The 20,965-nt window shown below is 39.1% G+C and overlaps 2 protein-coding genes across 2 annotated transcripts; both read right to left on the bottom strand.

The window, feature by feature from the left end:
* Positions 1 to 5,797: 5,797 nt before the first annotated feature.
* On the bottom strand, positions 5,798 to 8,526 carry LOC120286075 (receptor kinase-like protein Xa21). The gene is made up of 2 exons (XM_039314531.1): positions 6,246 to 8,526; positions 5,798 to 6,144 (listed from the first exon to the last, which is right to left on the bottom strand). Exons 1-2 carry the CDS (start codon positions 8,524 to 8,526, stop codon positions 5,798 to 5,800), a joined length of 2,628 nt encoding a protein of 875 aa, XP_039170465.1.
* A 7,236-nt stretch (positions 8,527 to 15,762) lies between these two features.
* LOC104449507 (alpha-(1,4)-fucosyltransferase) lies at positions 15,763 to 19,932 on the bottom strand. Its single transcript, XM_010063685.3, has 3 exons — positions 19,259 to 19,932; positions 16,633 to 16,806; positions 15,763 to 16,533 (listed from the first exon to the last, which is right to left on the bottom strand). Exons 1-3 carry the CDS (start codon positions 19,751 to 19,753, stop codon positions 15,964 to 15,966), a joined length of 1,239 nt encoding a protein of 412 aa, XP_010061987.1. The 5' UTR covers positions 19,754 to 19,932; the 3' UTR covers positions 15,763 to 15,963.
* Positions 19,933 to 20,965: the final 1,033 nt, after the last annotated feature.

The raw sequence follows: 20,965 nt of genomic DNA, 5'->3' as shown, positions 1-20,965 counted from the left end.
GTAGATCAGCATAATCTTGCAGGTTTGGCGATGAAACTTCATGACCTTCTTCTGGAAATTGAGATGCATAAACATCCTCTCGGGTCCGCCAGGTGAGCGACCGACTCCTTCACTTGCATCGGGACATGAAGACTTCACTCCTTTCTCCCGATCTCCCCCTGTTTCCATGCCTACGGTGGAGAAGAGTGTTCTTCGAGTTCTCCTTCTTCTCTTCTTTCTTCTTCTTCTTCGAGCCTTTCCTCCTCTCGTTTCTTTTTCAGCTTCTATTTCTTCTTCTTCCTTCTCCTCTCGCTTCTTTCGTCATTTGCTCCGATTCTTTCGTGGAACAGACGACTTAAATTCTTCAAAGCCAATGCGAGAGATGGTGATGTCTTCCTCATCATCTTCATCCTCAACAAGGAGAGCTCTTCTTCTCTTGGATGGAGCAACCATGGGCTCCTTCCCTTTTCTTTTAGCTGCGAAGATATATGATGAGATTTTGCAGGAGTCTTCTCCTTGAATTTCTCCAACTCCTTGCTCAGTTCCTTCAGACGCATTTTGGTCACCATTTTCAGACCTACCACCATATGATCGCATGGTCGAACACAAAAGATTTGTGGAGGCTGAATATTCGGATGTCTGAATAACTTCGTAACAAGGCTTGGATAAGGGAGTTGACCTCTGTCCTTCATCATTGCTCTATACATGTGAAACATCACAGTGTGAGGGAGAGAAAACCTTTTACCAAAGAGAATGGCATACATCAACTTGGCCTCTGAACTTGAAACATCAGTCTTGGAAGTCGATTTCGGTCGGAGGCAATTAATCACAATCTTGTGAAGCAAGATGTTGAATGCACCCATCCTTAAGTAGGTGATCTTTTCATCTGTTCTTTTGTCCTTCACCGCCAAGAGTGGCCCGAGCAATGGAAACTTTGATTGGTTGATATCTTCCTCTTTCGACTTCTAACACATCTCGCCAAAGATATTCATATCCACAACATAATCTTGGTCTTTAACGCTGAACGAGAATCTATTCACATCCAAAAAGCTTAGATTTGAATAGAAATATGCAAGCATTAATTCAGCATAGGCCTCGTAGAGTCGGAGCGAGAACTTTTCAAGTTGAAGATAACTGAACTTTTCCCTCAAGTTCATATTCACAAGATCCGGAAAATCGAAATCTACACTCATAGGGTTTATCACCCCACGCTTCAGCAATTTCGAGTACAGATCATTTTGCTCCTTTGATCTGAACAAATCTCCCCTTTTTCCTTGGTTATCAACCGCAACACCCATTTTCGGTTGGAATTGACTTGTACAATTTATCATCATCATTCCCATCTACGATTCGGCCCCATCACGAGGATCACTTGGGATATTTGCAAGGGTTTCCTCAAATACCCCTTTTCGAGCAATTCCCAAACTTTCCATTTTTTTCAGAAAGATATATTCATTCCCATGTCCTTTGTCTTTAAGAAAATCATCAATGTAGTTCAAAGGAGTACGAATTCCTTTTAGGGCACGATATAACTGATAAATATAGGCGGGCTTTTGAACTCTTACAGGGTCTGCATCCTCGATGATTTCTTCCTGTTGTTGTTGATCAACGCCTTGAGGACTAGATGGAGGAGAATGACGCTGTTGAGAATGTTGTGGGCTCGCTTGCTGATCTGGAGTCACTTCATCTTCAGTAAGATCGAAGTGCGTAGGCCCCTCACTCATCCGCCGTGGTCCCCGCTTGCAATTCTCGAAGACTTTCTTGAAGATGACATCTTTCTCGCTTTTGGAAGATTCCTTGCTTGACTTTCCCGGAAAGATGACAACTTTTTAGGATTAAACGAAGAAGACAAACGGGAATGGAGGATCGATGTTTTCTAGGGTTTTTGAGAGAAAAGTGAAGAGGAATCGACGAGTTCAAGATCGGTTAAAAGAGGGATAAACGAACCGTCATAAAGGAAATAAAAATATGCCTTTTCAAAATAACTCTGTCTTTTCCGCAAAAATAGCCATTTCAAAAATAACTTCCCTTTTGAAAATGAAACGATGCAATATTTTCGTCAATTAAATATAGCAACAATTTAAACACAGTCTGACAATCGTACCTTTTCAAGTTGAGATTCAAGAGAGAAAGACTTACAGTCTGACGGACGTACCAAGACTGTCTTTCAGATAAAGTCTTGTAAGTCTGAGTCTGAAAGTCTTTAGACTTTGATATCCTCATACCTCAAAATGTTGAGTCTCGAGCGTATAGACTCAAATTGATTTTTCTCCAAAGGCTTTGTGAATATATCCGCCAGTTGATTCTTTGAGTCAACAAATTGAATTGAAACATCTCCATTTTGAACATGGTCTCTTATAAAATGATGTCGAATCTCTATATGCTTTGCTCTTGAGTGGAGAATTGGATTTTTGGTGAGGTTGATAGCGCTGGTGTTGTCGCAATTAATCTCCGTGCATGAGTCTTCAATTTCAAAATCTCTTAGCTGTTGTTTTATCCATAGAATTTGCGAACAGCAGCTTCCCGAGCTACATACTCTGCTTTCGTTGTTGAAAGAGACACGGTGCTTTGTTTCCTTGAAAACCAAGACACCGTCCTTCTTCCAAGCAACTGGCAAGTTCCCGAAGTGCTCTTTCCATCAACTCTGCAACCGGCCAGATCTGCGTCTGAATATCCTAGAAGATTAAAGTCTCCCTTCTTTGGATACCAAAGCCCGATGCTTGATGATGAAGCAACGTATTTAATGATGCGTTTCGCAGACCGAGATGGGATTCTCTAGGATCGATTGAAACCTAGCACAGATGCAAACACTCAACAAGATGTCGGTCTAGAAGCGGTAAGATAAAGGAGTGAACCAATGATGCTTCGTACAGCTTTTGATCAACTTTCTTCCCTTCTTCATCTTTGTCTATCTTCAAAGAACTTGACATCGGTATGTCGGTCTTTTTGCACTTTTCCAGTCCAAATCTTTTGACAAGATCATTAACATATTTTTCTTGATAAATAAAGGTTCCTTCCTTCAATTGTTTTACTTGAAGACCAAGAAAGAATGTTAACTCTCCCATCATACTCATTTCAAATTCATCCTGCATAGACTTAGAAAATTTCTTGCACATATTTTCATTAGAAAATCCGAAAATAATGTCGTCCACATATATTTGAACAAGTAAGAAACTTTTGTTCTCCTTTTTGATAAATAAAGTAGTATCCACTTTACCTTTGACAAAACCATTTTGTATTAAAAACTTACTTAATATGTCGTACCAAGCTCGAGGTGCTTGCTTTAAACCATACAGAGCCTTCTTCAGTCTGAAGACTAAGTTTGGCTTCTTTGGGTCTTCAAACCCTGGTGGTTGTTCCACATAAACTTCCTCTTGGATGACTCCATTTAGGAAGGCGCTTTTGACGTCCATTTGGAATAACCTGAAATTCTTATAACAAGCAAACGCAAGTAATAATCGAATAGCTTCTAACCTTGCTACTTTGGAGCGTAAGTCTCATCATAGTCTATTCCTTCTTCTTGCGTATATCCCTTGGCCACGAGTCTTGCTTTGTTTCGTACGACTTTTCCTTTCTCATTCATCTTGTTTCGAACACCCATTTAGCTCCAATAACGTTTTACCTTTTGGTTTGGATGTCAATTCCCGGACATCATTAATGCTAAACTGTTCGAGCTCTTCTTGCATAGCTTCAATCCAGCTTTCATCGATAAAGCTTCTTCTATGCTTTTTGGTTCAATTTCAGAAACGAGAGCCACAAAGACTAGACTCTTCTCGCCTTTTGGATCTGGTGCGAATTCCTTCATTCATTTCGCCGATTATAAGATCTTTGGGATGACTGGACTTATGCTTCCAGTTACTCGTTGATCTGTCTGGTTGATGATCTCTTTCTTTGTTTGGATCTTCACGAACATCTTGAAGCTGGTTTTCCAGAGTCTGAGATGCTTCTTGAGATGTAAGCTTTGGAAGATTCGGAGCGGAGTTCGGACTCTTCTTGATGAGTCGACTTGATTCATCTTGCGTTGAGTCTTGGAATTTGACATTCATTGACTCCTCCATAGACTGACTCTTCTTTATGTCTTCTCCAGCCATGAGATCTTCTCCGTTGATAAGGTTAAATCCTCAATGAAACATCCAGTTACGGAAACCTTTCTTCAACGGATTAGAGACTCAATGAAGATAGACTTTGAGTCTTGAGTCTTTGTCCCAAGGTCTTCAGACTTTAAATAGCAGAGTCTGCAAGCCTTTAGACTAGACTGATAGAAACGATTTGTCAACTTCAAAACACTTCAAGAAGATTTCTCCAACACTATTGCCGTTCAATACGACCGAGACACATGCTGGAAACATCCTCGCTTCAATTCACTCGATTTTTCCCTTCCGTCGCTAGGAGAATTCGGCGCTCGCGAGGGGAGGGTAAAAAACCGAATTCATTTTCCCTTCACAATCGAGTATCGCAACTCTAATAAGCCGAAACAAAGTTTCAATTTTTCACGAGCACACTGTATGATACTAAGGATCAATTTTATATATTTAACGACCGCCGAGCCTACTCCGCAGGCAAAAAGCCTCCGGAGCATGTCGTAGTAGAGAGAGAGAGAGAGAGAGAGAGAGGAGGCAATGAGGAGTTCCTGGAGGCGTTGAAAGCATAAAGATGGCGGCTGCTTCGGAGGCGAAGGCAGGAATTAGACAGTGACGAGTGGAGGCGACGCGGCGACGATGGGCTGAGTAGAAGCGCAACGGCGAGGGCGGGAGAGACAGACCGACGCCTAGAGATGAAGACTTCCAGACGATGACGCGTGATAAGAAAGCCATAATAAAATTTTCGATTAACAATATGAAAAATCTTAAATTGATACCTCTATTATAACATTACTTCAAATCAATTTTTTGATTCATTAAAAATTTCAATGTGATATACCTATAATATACCACCAAAAACTCTAAACTGATACACTAGTGGCAAATTTATCTTTCATTAATTTCCGTTAAATTTTATTAATATCATGAAAAATTACAAATTTGTACACATGTAATAAATGGATGGTAAAACCTCAAACCGTTCAAGCCATCTAATTAAGCAATTCGAAAGTAAAATTTCACAAAACAGAAGGTAAATTTGTCATAAGTATATAGTTTAAAGTTTTTTATAGTCAATAAATCAAGTTGGGTATCACAGATATACCGATTCGGGGTTTTTTTCGTAATATTAACCCTAAAAGTAATAATGTTATTGTTAGTTTTTCAACTTGTTTAAATTATACAATTGAATTTTCAAATTTTCAACATCTAAGTGTATCACCTAAGATTTTATATTGTTAAAATGACCATCTTCCCATGGCAACAAAAAATACAAAAGTACAAAAAAAACCGCCACCTAAAATCAACCTTGGCGAAACAAAATAATTTCATTGACTTTACTTTTACTTCTCCTATTAATCACAATATGAATTATCATTTAAAAATTAATAGGCATTGACATAATTTAATACCTATTATAAGATACATCTCTACTTTATATTTTTCTAAATTTATAAATCTATAAATACATATTAAAATTATGCATCTAAAGAAAATTATTAGAGATGGACTTTTAAGAGAAAAAACTAGAAACAGAAAATTCATATAAAGAGAATACTGAGTTCGTAAAGAGGGGAGGGGGAATAGAGATGGAGATAGATTACATACATTTACTAGTATATGAGTTTGGCTTTAGGCCAAGTGGAAAAGAGTTAAAACCAAGATGAATAATAGAAGCATCCAAATTTTTCTTGTTCAAAAAGCAAAATTAATAAGCTGAACTTGCTTCAACCAAGCCTCTACTTGGATCTATACCTAGCTCGGATCTTATGTAGTTCCTTGAGGGCATTAGCCACGTCCATCCGATCCCATGGCAACTCCATCGAACACGCAACTCCAATCCTTAGGACGGAGGCAACACAATCTCTCATCTTCTCCATATCATTCTCACTTTCTCCGTTAAAAATGGCTAAGTCCATGATCTCCATCACTCGGTCTAGCAGAGCCACCTTGACAAAGTTGTGGAGATTTAAATGGTCCTTAAAAGCCTCTTCCGTGGGTCTCCTCCCGGTTAACATTTCCAATAAAACAATACCATAGCTATACACATCGCCTTGTGTGGATACCATGTCCCCCATGCCATACTCTAAAATAGTGTGCATCAAGCAATATACAATGAAAATAAGTATTTCATCTAAAAGGCCAACACATATAAAACTTAGACAATTAATGAGAAAAATTTCTTACCAGGAGGGACATAGCCTATGGAACCCCTCACTGCCATTGAGTTGTTGCAGTTGTCAATGTCTGTGGCCTCTGTTGTCACAGCAAAGCAGATCGTCGCCAACCCGAAATCCCCAACTCGCCCCATCATCTCGTTGTCTAGAAGGATGTTACTTGGCTTTAGATCTCCGTGTACAATCATTGGGCTGCAATCCTTGTGAAGATATTTGATTGCGGAAGCTATGTCAATAGCAATGTCTAACTTCTGCATTAGTCTCAAATGTCCTGGCTTTCTATGTTCACGTTCATGCTCAATGTCCTCTTCATTTCCTTGGTGTATCCAATTCTCTAAGCTCCCATTAGCCATGTATTCGTATAATAGAGCTTTGAAATCGTTGCCGTGATGATCCACACTTGAGCATACGTCCAATATCTTCACAAGATTTCGGTGTCTTATAGCCCCTAAGGTTTGACATTCCGAGATGAAGCTCTTTGAAGCACCTTTGTGACCCAAGTTGAGCACTTTAATCGCCACCCAGCCACCTTCTTGTGTAGTTGCTTTATAGATGGTACCATATCTCCCTTTACCGATCACATTAATCTCAGAGAATCCGTCTGAGGCTCTAAAAAGCTCTTCATAAGAAACCATTGAAAATTTGTGTTCAAATGGCAATTTAGTTGAAGAGGTGTTCTTTTTTGACTTCTTTCTCCGATACCAAAAGATAAACAAGCAAAGACACATAATGAAATATGACAAGACGGCCGCCACTGTGGCGATTACTCTAACTTTTTCAATCTGTAATGGTTTAGAGGTATTCAATTTGCAAGAATGAAGGTTTAGTTCTGCGATACCTCCACAGAGATTCTTATTCTCATAAACAAACGCTGCGCTAGCATTGAGAAATATTCCTTGCTTCGGAACTTCTCCTTCAAGCTTGTTTGAAGATAGATTCAAATACATTAGATCCGTAAGTTGAGCGAGAAAGCTCGGGATTTCACCAGATAAGTCATTATGGGAAACATCCAACTCTTGTAAGCCTCTTAATGTGCCTAAAGCCTGAGGAATTTTGCCATGAAAGGAATTGACTGCCAAGCTGAGCCTCCCCAATAGCAAGCACTTGCTGATGGAGCTAGGAATTGGTCCTGTTAGCTTATTATAAGACAAATCTAGTTCAACAAGATTAGTCAAGGACCCAACTTGAAATGGAAGAGATCCACTCAACTGGTTATGTGCCAACCTGAAAATAATCGAAATGGTAGAAAGGCCAAGAACCTCCCATGGGATCGAACCACTTAGATTATTATTGGAAAGCTCGAGCTGGATTAGCTTCTTGCAATTACCAAGACTCTGCGGTATTTCCCCATAAAAGTTGTTGAACAGTAGGCAAAGGCGATTCAATAACGTCAAATTGCCGATCGATGACGGAATCTCTCCCGTTAGCACATTTCTACTTAAGTACATTTCATGCAAATTATGGAGTGCTCCAATAGAAGAAGGAACACAACCACCAAGCGAGTTGTTTAATAAGCCAAGAAAGGATAGGTTGAAGAGATTGCCAATTCCTGGAGGAATGGTTCCATAAATTAGGTTGTGTGACATAGAAATTACTCTAACATTGTTGGAAAGATTGCCAATGGATTCTAGCAATGGACCTTCAAGAAAATTGCATTTTACATCAATAATTTCTAGCCTTGAACAATTAGTCAATGAGGTAATGAAACTCAAGTCATCTCGCAACTGGTTAGAAGCAAGGAGCAATACTTCTAGAGCTTTCAGCCTTCCAAGATGTGCAGGCATCAATTCGTGAAATCTGTTATTTAAAAAGTTGATGTACTGAAGGCCGGAGGCATTCGATAAGGATGGAGGTATAATGCCAGTAAAAAAATTACTCTTAAAATTAAGGAAAGTGAGAGAAGGAAGAGTATCACCAATATAAGGGGGGATGCTCCCTCTCAATTGATTGTCGCCGGCACTGAAATAGATAATGCCAGAGATGTTGAAGATTGCTAGAGGGATTTCGTCCGTGAGTTGGTTAAACGCCAATTGAAAATACTTCAAACCATGAAGCTTGGACAATGTCTGGGGAATCTCTCCTTGCAACCCATTAAATGCGACAGAGAGAGTGGAAAGTTGGGAGAGATTTCCAATAGAGTGAGGAATAGATCCCGTAAGACTATTTTTAGACAAACTGAAAGCTTGAAGCTTTGACAACGAGCCGAACTCATGAGGAATTTTGCCCACAAGTCGGTTATCGATGAGATTTAAAGTTACAAGGTTTGAGCACTGAGAAAGATTGGTGGGCATTGGTCCACCAAAAGAGTTGTTACTAAGAATGAGAAGGCGAAGGCAAACAAATGACCAATACTTTGTGGAATTTCCCCATGAAAGCTGTTGTTCTGTAGAAAGAGGCTTCTTAGGAAAGAGAGGTTTCCGACATGAGGCGATAGAAGACCACCCAAGCCTTTCGACATCAAGTTAAGGGACACGACCCTTTTAGGATGTCGTCTACCGCATACAACACCTTGCCACTCACAGTGATGAGAAGAGTCATTCCACGAGCTCAAGACTCTGAGCGGATCCTCATCCACACTATCTTTGAAGTAGATTAAAGCGAGCCAATCCGTCTGGTTCGTTTCCATCGCTAGACTCGCCCATGATAGGAGCTGGACGCAAAAAAATAGGAATGTAATCGCCATATGCTTTTCCATTGTGAGTGGGTTCTATGTCCTAACAAGTTGCAAGCAAAGTCTCTTTTAGATTGAACTAAATAAGAAATGAAGACCTTCAAAAGTATATGCGTTTCCATTAGCCAAAATACACCTTTTTACACGGCGAAATCCGACCCAATATGCAAGTTTAACCCATACCAAGAGTTGGACTTTAAAAGTACTGCAGATTGGCCGCACCAAAGAAAGGGGCACACACTTACGTCAAAAGGGAGGATTTGATGGCTACCCAGTGACATCTTGGAAAGCCGTGCCGCGAAGAAAGGAAATCAAGAACAAACGAGATCCTTCATTTTAGGCTGTTTTAATTGGTCGCGAACGAAGCGTATAATTCGTGCCGTAAATTTTTCACATCCAAAATGAATTATTTATTTGTTAATACCATGGTTTAGGTTTATTTTAGGCATGGTAAACATGTGAACATGTTAAGCTATTGTAACTCTAATTCTTCGATTATAGCAGATTTTTGCTACTTACTCCCTCCATTGATATAACAACTAACACTTGAACTGAATCACCTAAACCTTTGGGTCTTTTATTATTCCTCATTTATTTTTTCAATGATTTCACATTCACTTAATTACAAAATCATATTTTTTACAAGAAAGTTTACTTCTCACCCGATATATTTGTCACTCCATGAGTCCGAAACCATCGGTTTTTAACATTATTGGCCTGAATTACTCTTAGAGAAATGGTCAATTGTGGACCCAATCCAACAAACCAACTATAGCACTCTTCTGGTAATGTCGATTCATGTCTATGAGGTAGACTGAAGACAATTCAGAACAATCGCAACTCATAGATGTAAGCAATAGCTTTAACTGGTTCACTGCCAGATGTCATCAGATCAACCTGCCATACCGGAGAAGGGGAAAAACATTGATCCCATCTCATCGATGAGAAGTAACATTCAAACGGAAAATACAAATCTTATAAAAATGTTGAGAGAAAAGATAAAGGCCACATGTACAAGAAGAACTTCAACCAAAAAAACATTTATATGAGATAAAGCAGCCAATAGAGGAATGTTATAGACACATGCTTCTATTCCAATGCGCTCTCTACTGATTTTAGCTCCAAGTGCATCTATGACATCATTGGATGCAGCAACTCTCTTCAGCACTTCATCCATCGTAAATCTCATCCTTGCGCCTCAAATAAACATAAGATTGTGAACATGGATGCACAAATATGGCCAGACAATAGATAAAATAGCAGAAAGCTCCGTTTTGATCTTGCAAAACTCTTGTACAAATTAAAGAAAAGTGAGCATCCACATTACATGGCAGAAGAATGAAAAGAAAAAAAGAAAAAAAAGAAAGCTTCTTTGTAGGATGAGCTGTGAAAACGCAAGGTTTACAAAGCTCATCTAATAATGAAATCATTAAGCATTTCCAATTCAGGGATTGTGAGGATGCAAGAGGATCCAAGAGTCTTCGAAAGAGAAGAATCATACATAAAGCACAAACAGTAGGCTCATGTTTCTCGCACTCTGTATTGCAGGTATATCTTTCGTGCGATCATTAGTTTCTTGATTAAAACCTTTTACCTACATATGCAGTCACGTGTTTACCCACGTAATACATCCATTGGTACACAAAAAGGAAGTGAATAGAAGGAGGATGGCGTTTGTTTTGTGCATGTGTATTAGACTGTCACATGCAACTCTCAACACAATTTCATGGAACTAGTCCAAAGGCAACAAGCTATGGCATTGACGAAGATACAATAAGACTTCCCACGTTTATATACGTTATACATCCATTTGTTCTACTAACAAACAAATAGCAGTGGGTCGCATTATAAATGGTCTCAGGCACACTGAATAAGAATATCCAGAACTAAATAAACAAAAGAAACAGAAGCTCCACGAAATTTAAACAAAACAGCACCAAAGCGAACAGCACGAAGAACACGCCGAGGATCATCCAGAAACATTGCCTTTGGGGCTAGAAGTGTCAAAAAATTTCCTGATTTAAGATCATCAATCCCTGTGCAGTGAACAAAAATTCAAAAGGCAGAAGAATTGTTTCTTCGGTGATCTCACATTGATCTAATGGCAAGATCTTGATTAGCTTTTGTGTTTGTTAATTTTACAAAAATGTTTACTTCTCATCTGATAAATTGTCACTTAGTGGGTCCTAAACCATAGGTTTCCGACATTATTGGTGTGAATTGCTTTTTGAGAAAGGGTCAATCAAGAACCCAAAGGAAGTGCTCATGAAATGGAAGAGCTATCCATTTGGGTGATTAACAGATGGCAAATCAAATGAAATGGCGGATGCCTATTGCGGTCTTTCGTCTCATGTGATTTGCTCTTTAAGAAAGGGTGAGTGGTGAACCCATCGAAAGACCATTGCAATCAAAAGACCATTGCGTAGCTTTTCATTCCCTCTGACTGTATAATGAAATGCGAATAACCCGTCTTGAAAGGTCTTCTACTCGAGCAAGGGAAGAGTTATCGATAACTTATGGCAAACCGGATCTTGCTTTAGAAAAAGAAGAGGAGATGAAGAAATAACAAGTGGATGTCTACCGCGGATCTTTCGTCTCGTGTGAATTGTTCTTTGAGAAAGGGTTAGTTGCGAAGCCAAAGGAAGACTACTGCCAGTGAAATAATTTAAGTAGAGTGATTATTACCAGCGACCAAAAACGATCAAGACAAACAGTGACACAAATGGGACATGAAGAATCTATAAATGTAAAAGCACGAACCATCCAACTAGGAAAAAAAACAATCTGCCACAGAAATTGATGTAGTTAAACTTGAGGATTTCACAAATAACCGTTTCCTATTCCACAACAAATGTCTAGACAGCAGGGCAATTTCTTCTCGCCTTTTATTGGCGGACCTAAATATGACAACATGGCGGAGTGATTTAAAAAAAAAAGTCAAAGATTTCATGAGAAAAGAGTCGAAAGCAATAGGGAAAAACAATTTGCAATAGCTAGAACCGCCTATTCTCTTTGTCTAGGGTCACATATCGGCATTTCAATCATATATGCACATATAGATGGATAGGATCAAAAAAGAGTTTAGCAAGCACAAAGATGAGGCGCGATGGTTTTTATGGACCGAAGCAAAGTAAAAAGAGCTAGAACGGCCACCGCATTACATGAAAATAGGATATGATTGAGTATTTCCAAGAAAATTGGTAAGCTCCAATAGTGCAAAATTGGAGCTGAGCCGAACGAAAACAAACTTCAAGGGACGGCTTCCATGTGTTTATTTGGCTTATTTCAAGCTTCATTGCAATGTCCATGTGTCACACCTTAGTGAAAGAGCCTAGCCAGTAGCATTCTTATTGGAAAGCACCAATAATAATAATAATAAAATAATAAAAATAAAAATAAAACCAAGCTGATGAAAAAGTCTTTACGCTGGACTGCTATGGTTCACGAGTAGCACTCGACAAACAAAAAAAAAAAGAAGAAGATAAATCTTTATTTTGAACCCGTCCATACTGGGAGTTGGGCATTGAAAAACAGGAACATATTCGCCATATGCTTTTCCAATTGTGACTAGATTCTGTGTCCTAACAAGTTGAAGGCAAAGTCTCTTCCAAATTGCATTGAATAAGAAATGAAGACCTTAAAAAGCATATGCGTTTCCATTGATCAAAAGACACCTTCTTATACGGCAAAACCCAACTCGATTGGATAAATTTGCAAGTTTAACCAAGACCAAGACCAAGACCAAGACCAAGACCAAGATTTGGACTCTAAAAGACACCTTCTTCACGGTGGATTGGTATGGTTCACGAGAAGCACTCGACCAAAAAAAAAAAAAAAAATATCTATTTTGAACTCATCCATACTGGGAGTTGGGCATAGAAAAATAGGAACATAATCGCCATATGTTTTTCCAGTCGTGACTGGGTTCTATGTCCTAACAAGTTGCAGGCTAAGTCTCTTCCAAATTGAATTGATTAAGAAATGAAGACCTTCAAAAGCATATGCGTTTCCATTGATCAAAAGACACTCTCTTACACGGCGAAACCCAACCCGAGTGGATAAATTTGCAAGTTTAACCAAGACCAAGACCAAGACCAAGACCAAGAGTCGGACTCTAAAAGTTCTGCAAATTGGCCAAACCAAAGAAAGGGGCATTCACATACTTGTCTAATTTTATATTCACAACAACTGGAAAGCCCTGCCGCGAAGAAAGGAAATCAAGAGTAAATGAGGTCCTTGATTTTCGGCCGCTTCAAAGAGAGCTCCTATTTGGTCGCGATCAAAGCATGTAATTTGTGCTTTGAGTTATTTACATCTAAAATGAGTTGTTTATTTGTTAATACCCAGGTTTGGGTTTAATTTAGACATGCGAAATGCTCGAGCAAGTTAAGCAACTGTAACTCCAATTCTCCAATTATAGTAAATTTTTGCTATTGACTCTCCTCGTGAATGTAGTACCAACACAAAGAATGAATCAAGTAAATTTTTGGGGTCCTTTATTGTTCCTCATTTATTTCTTTGTCAATTTCGCATTCAATCCACGTAAATCTTTGGGGTCCTTTATTGTTCCTCATTTATTTCTTCATTGATTTTGCTTTCAATCCACGTAAATCTTTAGGGTCCTTTATTATTCCTCGTATATTTCTCCAGTGATTGCGCAATGACTTAACAGCAAGATCTTGATTAGCTTCCACGTTCATTAATTTTACAACAAGGTTTACTTCTCATATGATATATAGTCATTTCATGGGTCCTAAACAATCGGTTTTCAACGTTATAGGTGTGAATTGCTTTTTGAGAAAGGGTCAATTTTGAACCCAAAGGAATTGCTCAGGAAAAGAAAGAGCTATAGATTTGGGGGATTACAGATGGCAAATCATATCTTGCTTTAGAAAAAGAAGAGAAGAGACGAAGAAAGAACGGGCGGATGCCTACCGTGGGTCTTTTGACTCATGTCAATTGCGCTTCAAGAAATGGTCAGTTGTGAACCCAAAGGAAGACCATTGCTTAGCTTTCAATTCCCTCTTACCATCAAATGAAATGTGAATAATTCATTCTGCTCAAGAAAGGGAAGAGCTATCAATTTAGTGGATTAATAGATGGCGAATCAGATCTTGCTTTAGAAAAACGAGAAAAAAAGACGAAGAAATAACATGTGGATGCCTATTGCACGTCTTTTGTCTTGTGTGAATTGCTCTTTGAAAATGGGTCAGTTGTGAACCCAAAGGAAGACCACTAGTTAACTTTCAATTCCCTCTTACCATCAAATGAAATGTGAATAACCTGTCTTGAAAGATGTTCAACTTAAGAAAGGGAAGAGCTATCAATTTGGTAGATTAACATATGGCAAATCGAATCTTGCTTAGAAAAAAGAAGAGAAGAAAAAAAAAAAAAAAAAAAAAAACAGGTAGATGCCTACCGAGTCGTTTCATCTCGTTCCCAAAAAAAAAGGGATAATCTCTCGTGATAGTAACCATCTAAAGTGTAATAAGAATTTCACGATATTCATAAAGGAAAATGACACAATGTCATTAAATTTTTGGTCTAAAGCACAATTTTATAATTTATTTGATGTGATCCCCAAACTTTGATCTAATGTATAATGCTATCATTGATCTTTTAATTTATTTAACGTGGTTTCTACACTACGGCCTAATGTTCAATAGGGTCTTTAAATCTTTCAACATTTTCATGTAGTTTAGAAATTACATTTAAACATTTACTGATAGTTCAGGAACCACATTAAACAAATTAAAAGTTTGAAACAACATTGTATATTGAATCAAAATTTAGAGACCACATTGCACAAATTAAAAATTCATTGACAACATTACATATTTGACCAAAGTTAAGAGTCCATTTGTACTATTATCTTGTATTCATAACAATTAGATGTATGCAAGTGTTGTCTACCGACAAGGCAACAACTTCTCAAGAGGATAGAGTAAAAGTCCTAAAACCCTAAAAAAGTTGTTTTTACTATTTTTCAACAACTTTCAATAAGGTTCGATAATAATACTTGGAGTAGCATATATTAAGCATCTAATTGTTACTGTAGATCCTACTCCAATCAATGAGAGCACTTACAAGAAAGATCTCGCATAAGGGCGTGCCTGAATAGACCTTTCACCTTTTTAACCTTTTGCATAATTTAAATTTTGCAGTTAACGTGTAATGTTTTTATCTCCAAACATCTAGAACTTTCATAACAAGTAATAAATTATCACCTAGATTCACATACAATTTGTTTCATAGTTTTTTAAAAAAGAATTGGATAATATTTTAAATTTGATGGAAATATTAAAATAAAGTATTTATTACTCTTTACTTCTTCTTTTTTTAACAGATATTACTCTTTACTTGATCCTAAACAAATAAGGCCTAAGTCAACAAGAAAGAAATAGCAATAAGCTTCGGTAGTGTAATATAAACTACGTTCCTCTTTGGACCTTTTAATTTCTAGGTAAACTTTAAAAACTTAAGTGGAGTACTAAAAATGCACTAAATGTTCTTAAAATAGTTATTAATATCCGTTTAGTGGAAAAATGGGCCAGTAAAAGATGGAATTCTCTCAATTGTTTCGCACCATCAACCCATAAAAATAGATGTACATGCTATGAATGTACAGCCCATTGAGAGAACAGAATACATCTCCACATAAACGTGAACTCCCCCCCTCCTTACCGTCCGTGCAACTCTCACCGCATACGGCTAGAATCCCCCTCAGTGCTACCGTCACTACATACGGCTCAAACCCCTCTTATAACCATCCGTGCGACTCTCACCACATACGGGTCACATGAAGACTCCTAAATCCATCCTAAGAAGCCCTTTCACAGGATTGGAGAGAAGTCCAAACACAAAGATCATGACGACTTTGTATTCATTAATATGACTTTGTTAGTGGCCTGTTTACATCAATGTCTAATCTACCGTCTCCTCATATATCCATCTCTCTTTATATATGTCAATGTCCATGTACTAAACTTACAAAACACCGCACATCAATGGGATGATAAGGAAAAAAAAAAACGGGTGTTCAAAAAGAATCAGCTCTTCATAAAGCTCTCGCGTTCCTGCCACCCTTTTTGCTAATGAACTCACATAACCGGCACGGCAAGGTGTCGAGACTTGCCGCACGTGTGTTTCCATAATTACCTAATACACCACATCTTCTCCATGCATGGTATTCGGCGTACGCCACCGGATCATTCGCGAGGGACTTCACGAAAGTTGCCAATTCCTCCATGGACCTAAACTTGTTCCCGTCTATGATCGAATGCGGAGGGACAAAGTCCATGACGTTGGGGGCACCGAAATAGATGGGGACTGCCCCGGCATCCAGAGCATAAAATAGCTTCTCCGTCACGTAACTTTCCGTCCAAGTGTTCTCGATTGCGAGAACAAACTTATAATGAGACATGGCGCAGTGCAAATGGTCCCACCATTTTGGAGTGACACTGACATCGCTGGCACACTCGGGATAGAAAGAAAGTGCCCTGTCGAGACCGCCGACATTATTTAAGCACTTGCCAAATGAATGGTAAGGCAGCAACTTGAGGAGCTTTTTTGCAAGTTCGTTCCTTTGAGGAAGGCAGCGAGAGGAAGACCAATAAACCAGCGTCTCCTGGGGTGCAAAAACAAAATCTAATAAATTTAAGGGATCATAAGTTAATAGGGAGAGAATCAAGATGAGACTCGAGGGACAGATGAGATGATCGCTCACATTGTCCTTATAAGAAGACACGTGGTAATTTCGACCATTGTGGAAAAGTGATCCAGCATAGGTTGACTGGACATCGTCTTTTGCATGGTAACTGATGAAGATATCTTCTCGGCCTGATCTCTTTCGTCCAGCCTCCAGATCCATGTATACGCGTAGTGGATCTCCATTGCGCCTCTGATATTAGAATGTTCAGCGAGAGAAGATGCTCTCAATTAAAGCAGCAGCATGTAAAACAAATTTCAGGGAAGCAGATTTCAATTGGGAAAATTATAGAAATCCATTCTGTCTGACCATTTAAGCTGATTTTGGGCTGTGCCAGTGAAATAATTTAAGTAGAGTGATTATTACCAAAAAGCAAAGACAATCAAGAAAAACAGCAACAAGAAAGGGACATGAAGAATCTGTAAGTGTAGAATCATGAACCACCCATCGGACTAGGAATAAAAACCATCCGCCATAGAAATTGATGCAGTATAAGATAAGGATTTCACGAATAACTGTTTCCTATTCCATAACAAATGTCTAGACAGCAGGGCAATTTCTTCCCGCATTCTATTGGGGGACCTAAATATGACAACAACATGGTGAAGTGGGGAAAAAAAAGATCAAAGATTTCCTGAGAAAAGAGTCGAGAACAATAGGAAAAAACAATTTGCAATGGCTAGAACTGCCTAGTCTCTATTTCCAGGGTCACATATCAGCATTTTAATCATATATTTTGCACATGCACATATAGATGGATGGGACTCCAAAAGAGTTTAGCAGGCACAGAGAGGAGGCTCGATAGTTTTTATGGACAAAAGCAAAGTAAAACGAGCTAGGACAGCCACCGCATTACTTAAAAATAGGATACGAATGAGGATTTCCAAGAAAATTGGCAAGCTCCAATAGTGCAAAATTGGAGCTGAACCAAACAAGAACAAGCTTCAATGGACAGCTTCCATTTGCTTATTTTTCGAGCTTCATTGCAACTTCCATGTGTCACATTTTAGCGAAAGAGCCTACCCAGTTGCATTCTTATTGGAGAGCACCAATTAAAAAAAAAAACAAGTCGATGAAAAAATCTTAATGTTGGACTGCTATGGTTCACAAGTAGCAATCGACCAAAGATAAAAAAGCAACTCAATTGGAAACTGAACCAAAGAATAGCTCACAATTAAGGCAACCTAAACCACTAGGACCTCTATCTACAAGATTGACCAAAGGTGATTTCAAGATCACATACGTGGCTATTTTAACTTGACCACAGGCATGTTGCAATCTCAGACCAAGTTCATATGACATTATTTTGACAAAACTAAAAGCCGGTAGTTGCAAATCCTTTGGCCTAAAATATTCAAGACTTTATAAGTTTAGTGGGTTGGCTCAAGGGCCTTGTGCCACTGTGCCATACAATTTAAGACCATTCAATGATTCAACCTTTTAAAGCTTTTGGTAATATAAGAATTCTGGACAGTTTCTCAGCAACATCTCGAATTTTGGAAACATCACCAAAAGCAAGAATGTCTAGTGTACTAAACAAGTTAGAAGTGGTTGGGACCAAGTACTAGGTAACTGGTTCAACATCATTTTGCCAATGATGCAACAATTCTTCCCAATCAGCATACAGGGTTGTTGCTCAACCTAAGATGCAATCTTCTTCACTTCAAGATGAATATTAACCAGCAAAGAATCATGTTAATTGAGAAGATGCAACCTCATGACAATTCAAACTGGGTTTCGCACTTGGTTCACTTTCCAAAAATTCTTTGCCAGTAGACAAGACAACAAAAACTAACAAATTTTCTGTTGTCAGGACATGTTTTGTATTGGATGACAAGAATAATGGGCCTTCCTTAGGTGCTGAAATGATAGGTTTTACCAAAAGGATAGCATGGGAGAGAGTCTTCTATTTATCTAAAGGAAGGGAGGTTGCACTTTGACAAGCGCTCTCCACAATGTTCAATTTATTATATACTTATCTTCCAATCCAATACCATTGTCAAATGACTAAAATCCCAGATGGAGTTCTGCGAAATCACACCAAAGTGTGAAGTATGTGGCCCGCAGCTTGGCGAGGTTTCCAGGTTAAAATTACTTCAGCTCGTAGGCTTTTTCCCCCCACTCAAAAACAAAGTGGGAACACCATGCCTCCTGGAAATGACACTGTGCTTGCAGGATTCACATTTCAGCCATCTAATACTCTTGTAATATATAGCTAACTGTCCCAGAAGGACATGTTCGTGCCCAGCAATGGACATTTTTTCAGATGTAGAATGATGATAATCCTTCCCCGAAAAGTTATGGCACTCTGATTTGATTCTAATTCTCCAGAGCTTACCGATTCGGTTAGAACAAAACATGAGACCTTTGTAATTTAGACTTGATCTGGAATACAGATACATTAAACGGATACAAGATTATGAATTCCATCACTCCAAAAACTTCACTACCATCTTGTCTAATCGACAAAAGAATTGAAATGCAGATAATTTTGTGGCACGGGCCGCTCGAAAGATTGCTAATATGCAGCTAAAATTCGCAAAAAAAAACTCACCTTGAACACGAAATCACAACTTCCCTGCAGAACTGAATTAACCGAAACTCACAAATTACAAGATTAGATGACCAGAGTGAAGAAACGCACCAGAAGCGGCGGCGTCGAGGTCTCAAACAGCAACGCGTCGGGCTTGTCCGCAAGAACCGGGGATTTAGTCCACAAGCAGCTCAACCCACAGCGGCACGGATACAAATTGTCCAAATTGTCGGGGATCCAAGTCCACCCCTTGACCAGCACACTGACGTGGCTCAGCCGCAGCTCGCCGCACTCCGATCCACCATCGCCGCCCACTTGCAGAGAGGACGAGGACGACCCGTTGGACCCATTTCCCAATCGGCCCCCCTGCCTCCCCCTGAACCGGACGCAGCCCACCCGCGAGTCCCACTCCTCGAACGCGCCCACCAGATCGGTGAACGGATCGGGGCCGGCGGCGAGGAGGGCGGCGGCGTCGGGGACCGTCGGCCCGCGGGCGGAGGAGGCGGCGAGGGAGGGGAACTCGAGGGAGCCCGAGAGGAAGAGGACGAGGGCGGCGAAGCACAGCATGAGGGCGACGGTGTAGGCGCCGACGGGCTTCAGTGGCATGGCGAGCGGAGGAGAGGGCAGGTTTTCCCGACGGTCGTCCTCTCTCTCTCTCTCTCTCTCTCTCTCTCTCGCGGAGGACGAGGAGGGAGATGGTTGTCAACGGGTTGGACGCATCGACGCGAGAAAGGTCCGAGGTGGTGGCCGTTCCGGAACGGCGGTCGCTCGGAACGGCGCGTGAAGTCTTCGGTTGCTTTGGACCACGCCGTCCATCTATTTAAATATATTTAAAAATAATTACATAACTATAGATGGAATTTTGAGTTAATATCGCGAACAATATCAAACTGATGTGCCCTCGATAAATTTATTCTGCTTGTGATAAATTTACCATTTATTAATTTTCGTTAAATTTTTCCCTCAATACACATAGCAGTTAATAGATATATCAATTTAACAAAAAGTGTATCAATTTGTGATTTTTTGTGATATCGATCTAATTTAACGAAAATTAATTGAGGATAAATTTAATGTATTAGTTTAGGGTTTTTGTGAACAAAAATTAATTTATGATAAATTTATAACAAATTTACTAATTTAAAGTTTTTCATTGCATTGGTCATAAAATTTTAGCTAATTAAATAATCAAATTATAAGCGTTATAAAAATACAATTAAGTCCGGCCTTTTGAATTTAGAAGGGTCAAATCCTCCGGACGATCCTATAACCACCTGATTTAGCATGCCCGAATACAAAATGGAGCTTTTTAATATTCTGTTGGCCTATATGGCGCTAATGTGACTCTAACAAGGCACCGTGTTAAGGATTTTTTCATCCAATATCTGTATAATATGACTGAATTTTTTCCCTTTAAGTCGCCAAAATGTTTGGCATCTAGGACTCTAAACACGTAGAGATATCGTTTCCTAATCTGAAGAATTGTTTTTGCTCCTAATCTGAAGAATTGTTTTTTTGCGGGCCCCTAAATGCCACCATCGAGTATTTTCACTTGAAGGATAACTCCTACCATCTTGTACTTTTTTCTCTTGGCAATGATTAACTTACTAAAATGCTAATGACTCTGTGGTTCGGGGAAATGAATATAGTCTATATGCCATGCCGTTAACTGTGATTTTTATTTTTTCACTTTGTTGTACATTCTGCTGTGACTTATTACAAAATTACAACTCGTGGTGTACATTTTCAATCGATTCAATATTAGAATATGCTTTCAAATATCTGCACGAATTTTGTTTTGGGGAGTATTTCTTGTGC

Source organism: Eucalyptus grandis, chromosome 6 (genome assembly GCF_016545825.1).
Source record: "Eucalyptus grandis isolate ANBG69807.140 chromosome 6, ASM1654582v1, whole genome shotgun sequence".
Taxonomy (NCBI): domain Eukaryota; kingdom Viridiplantae; phylum Streptophyta; class Magnoliopsida; order Myrtales; family Myrtaceae; genus Eucalyptus; species Eucalyptus grandis.
Note: the sequence above shows the minus strand (reverse complement) of the source record. Positions and strands in the feature narration are given on the sequence as shown.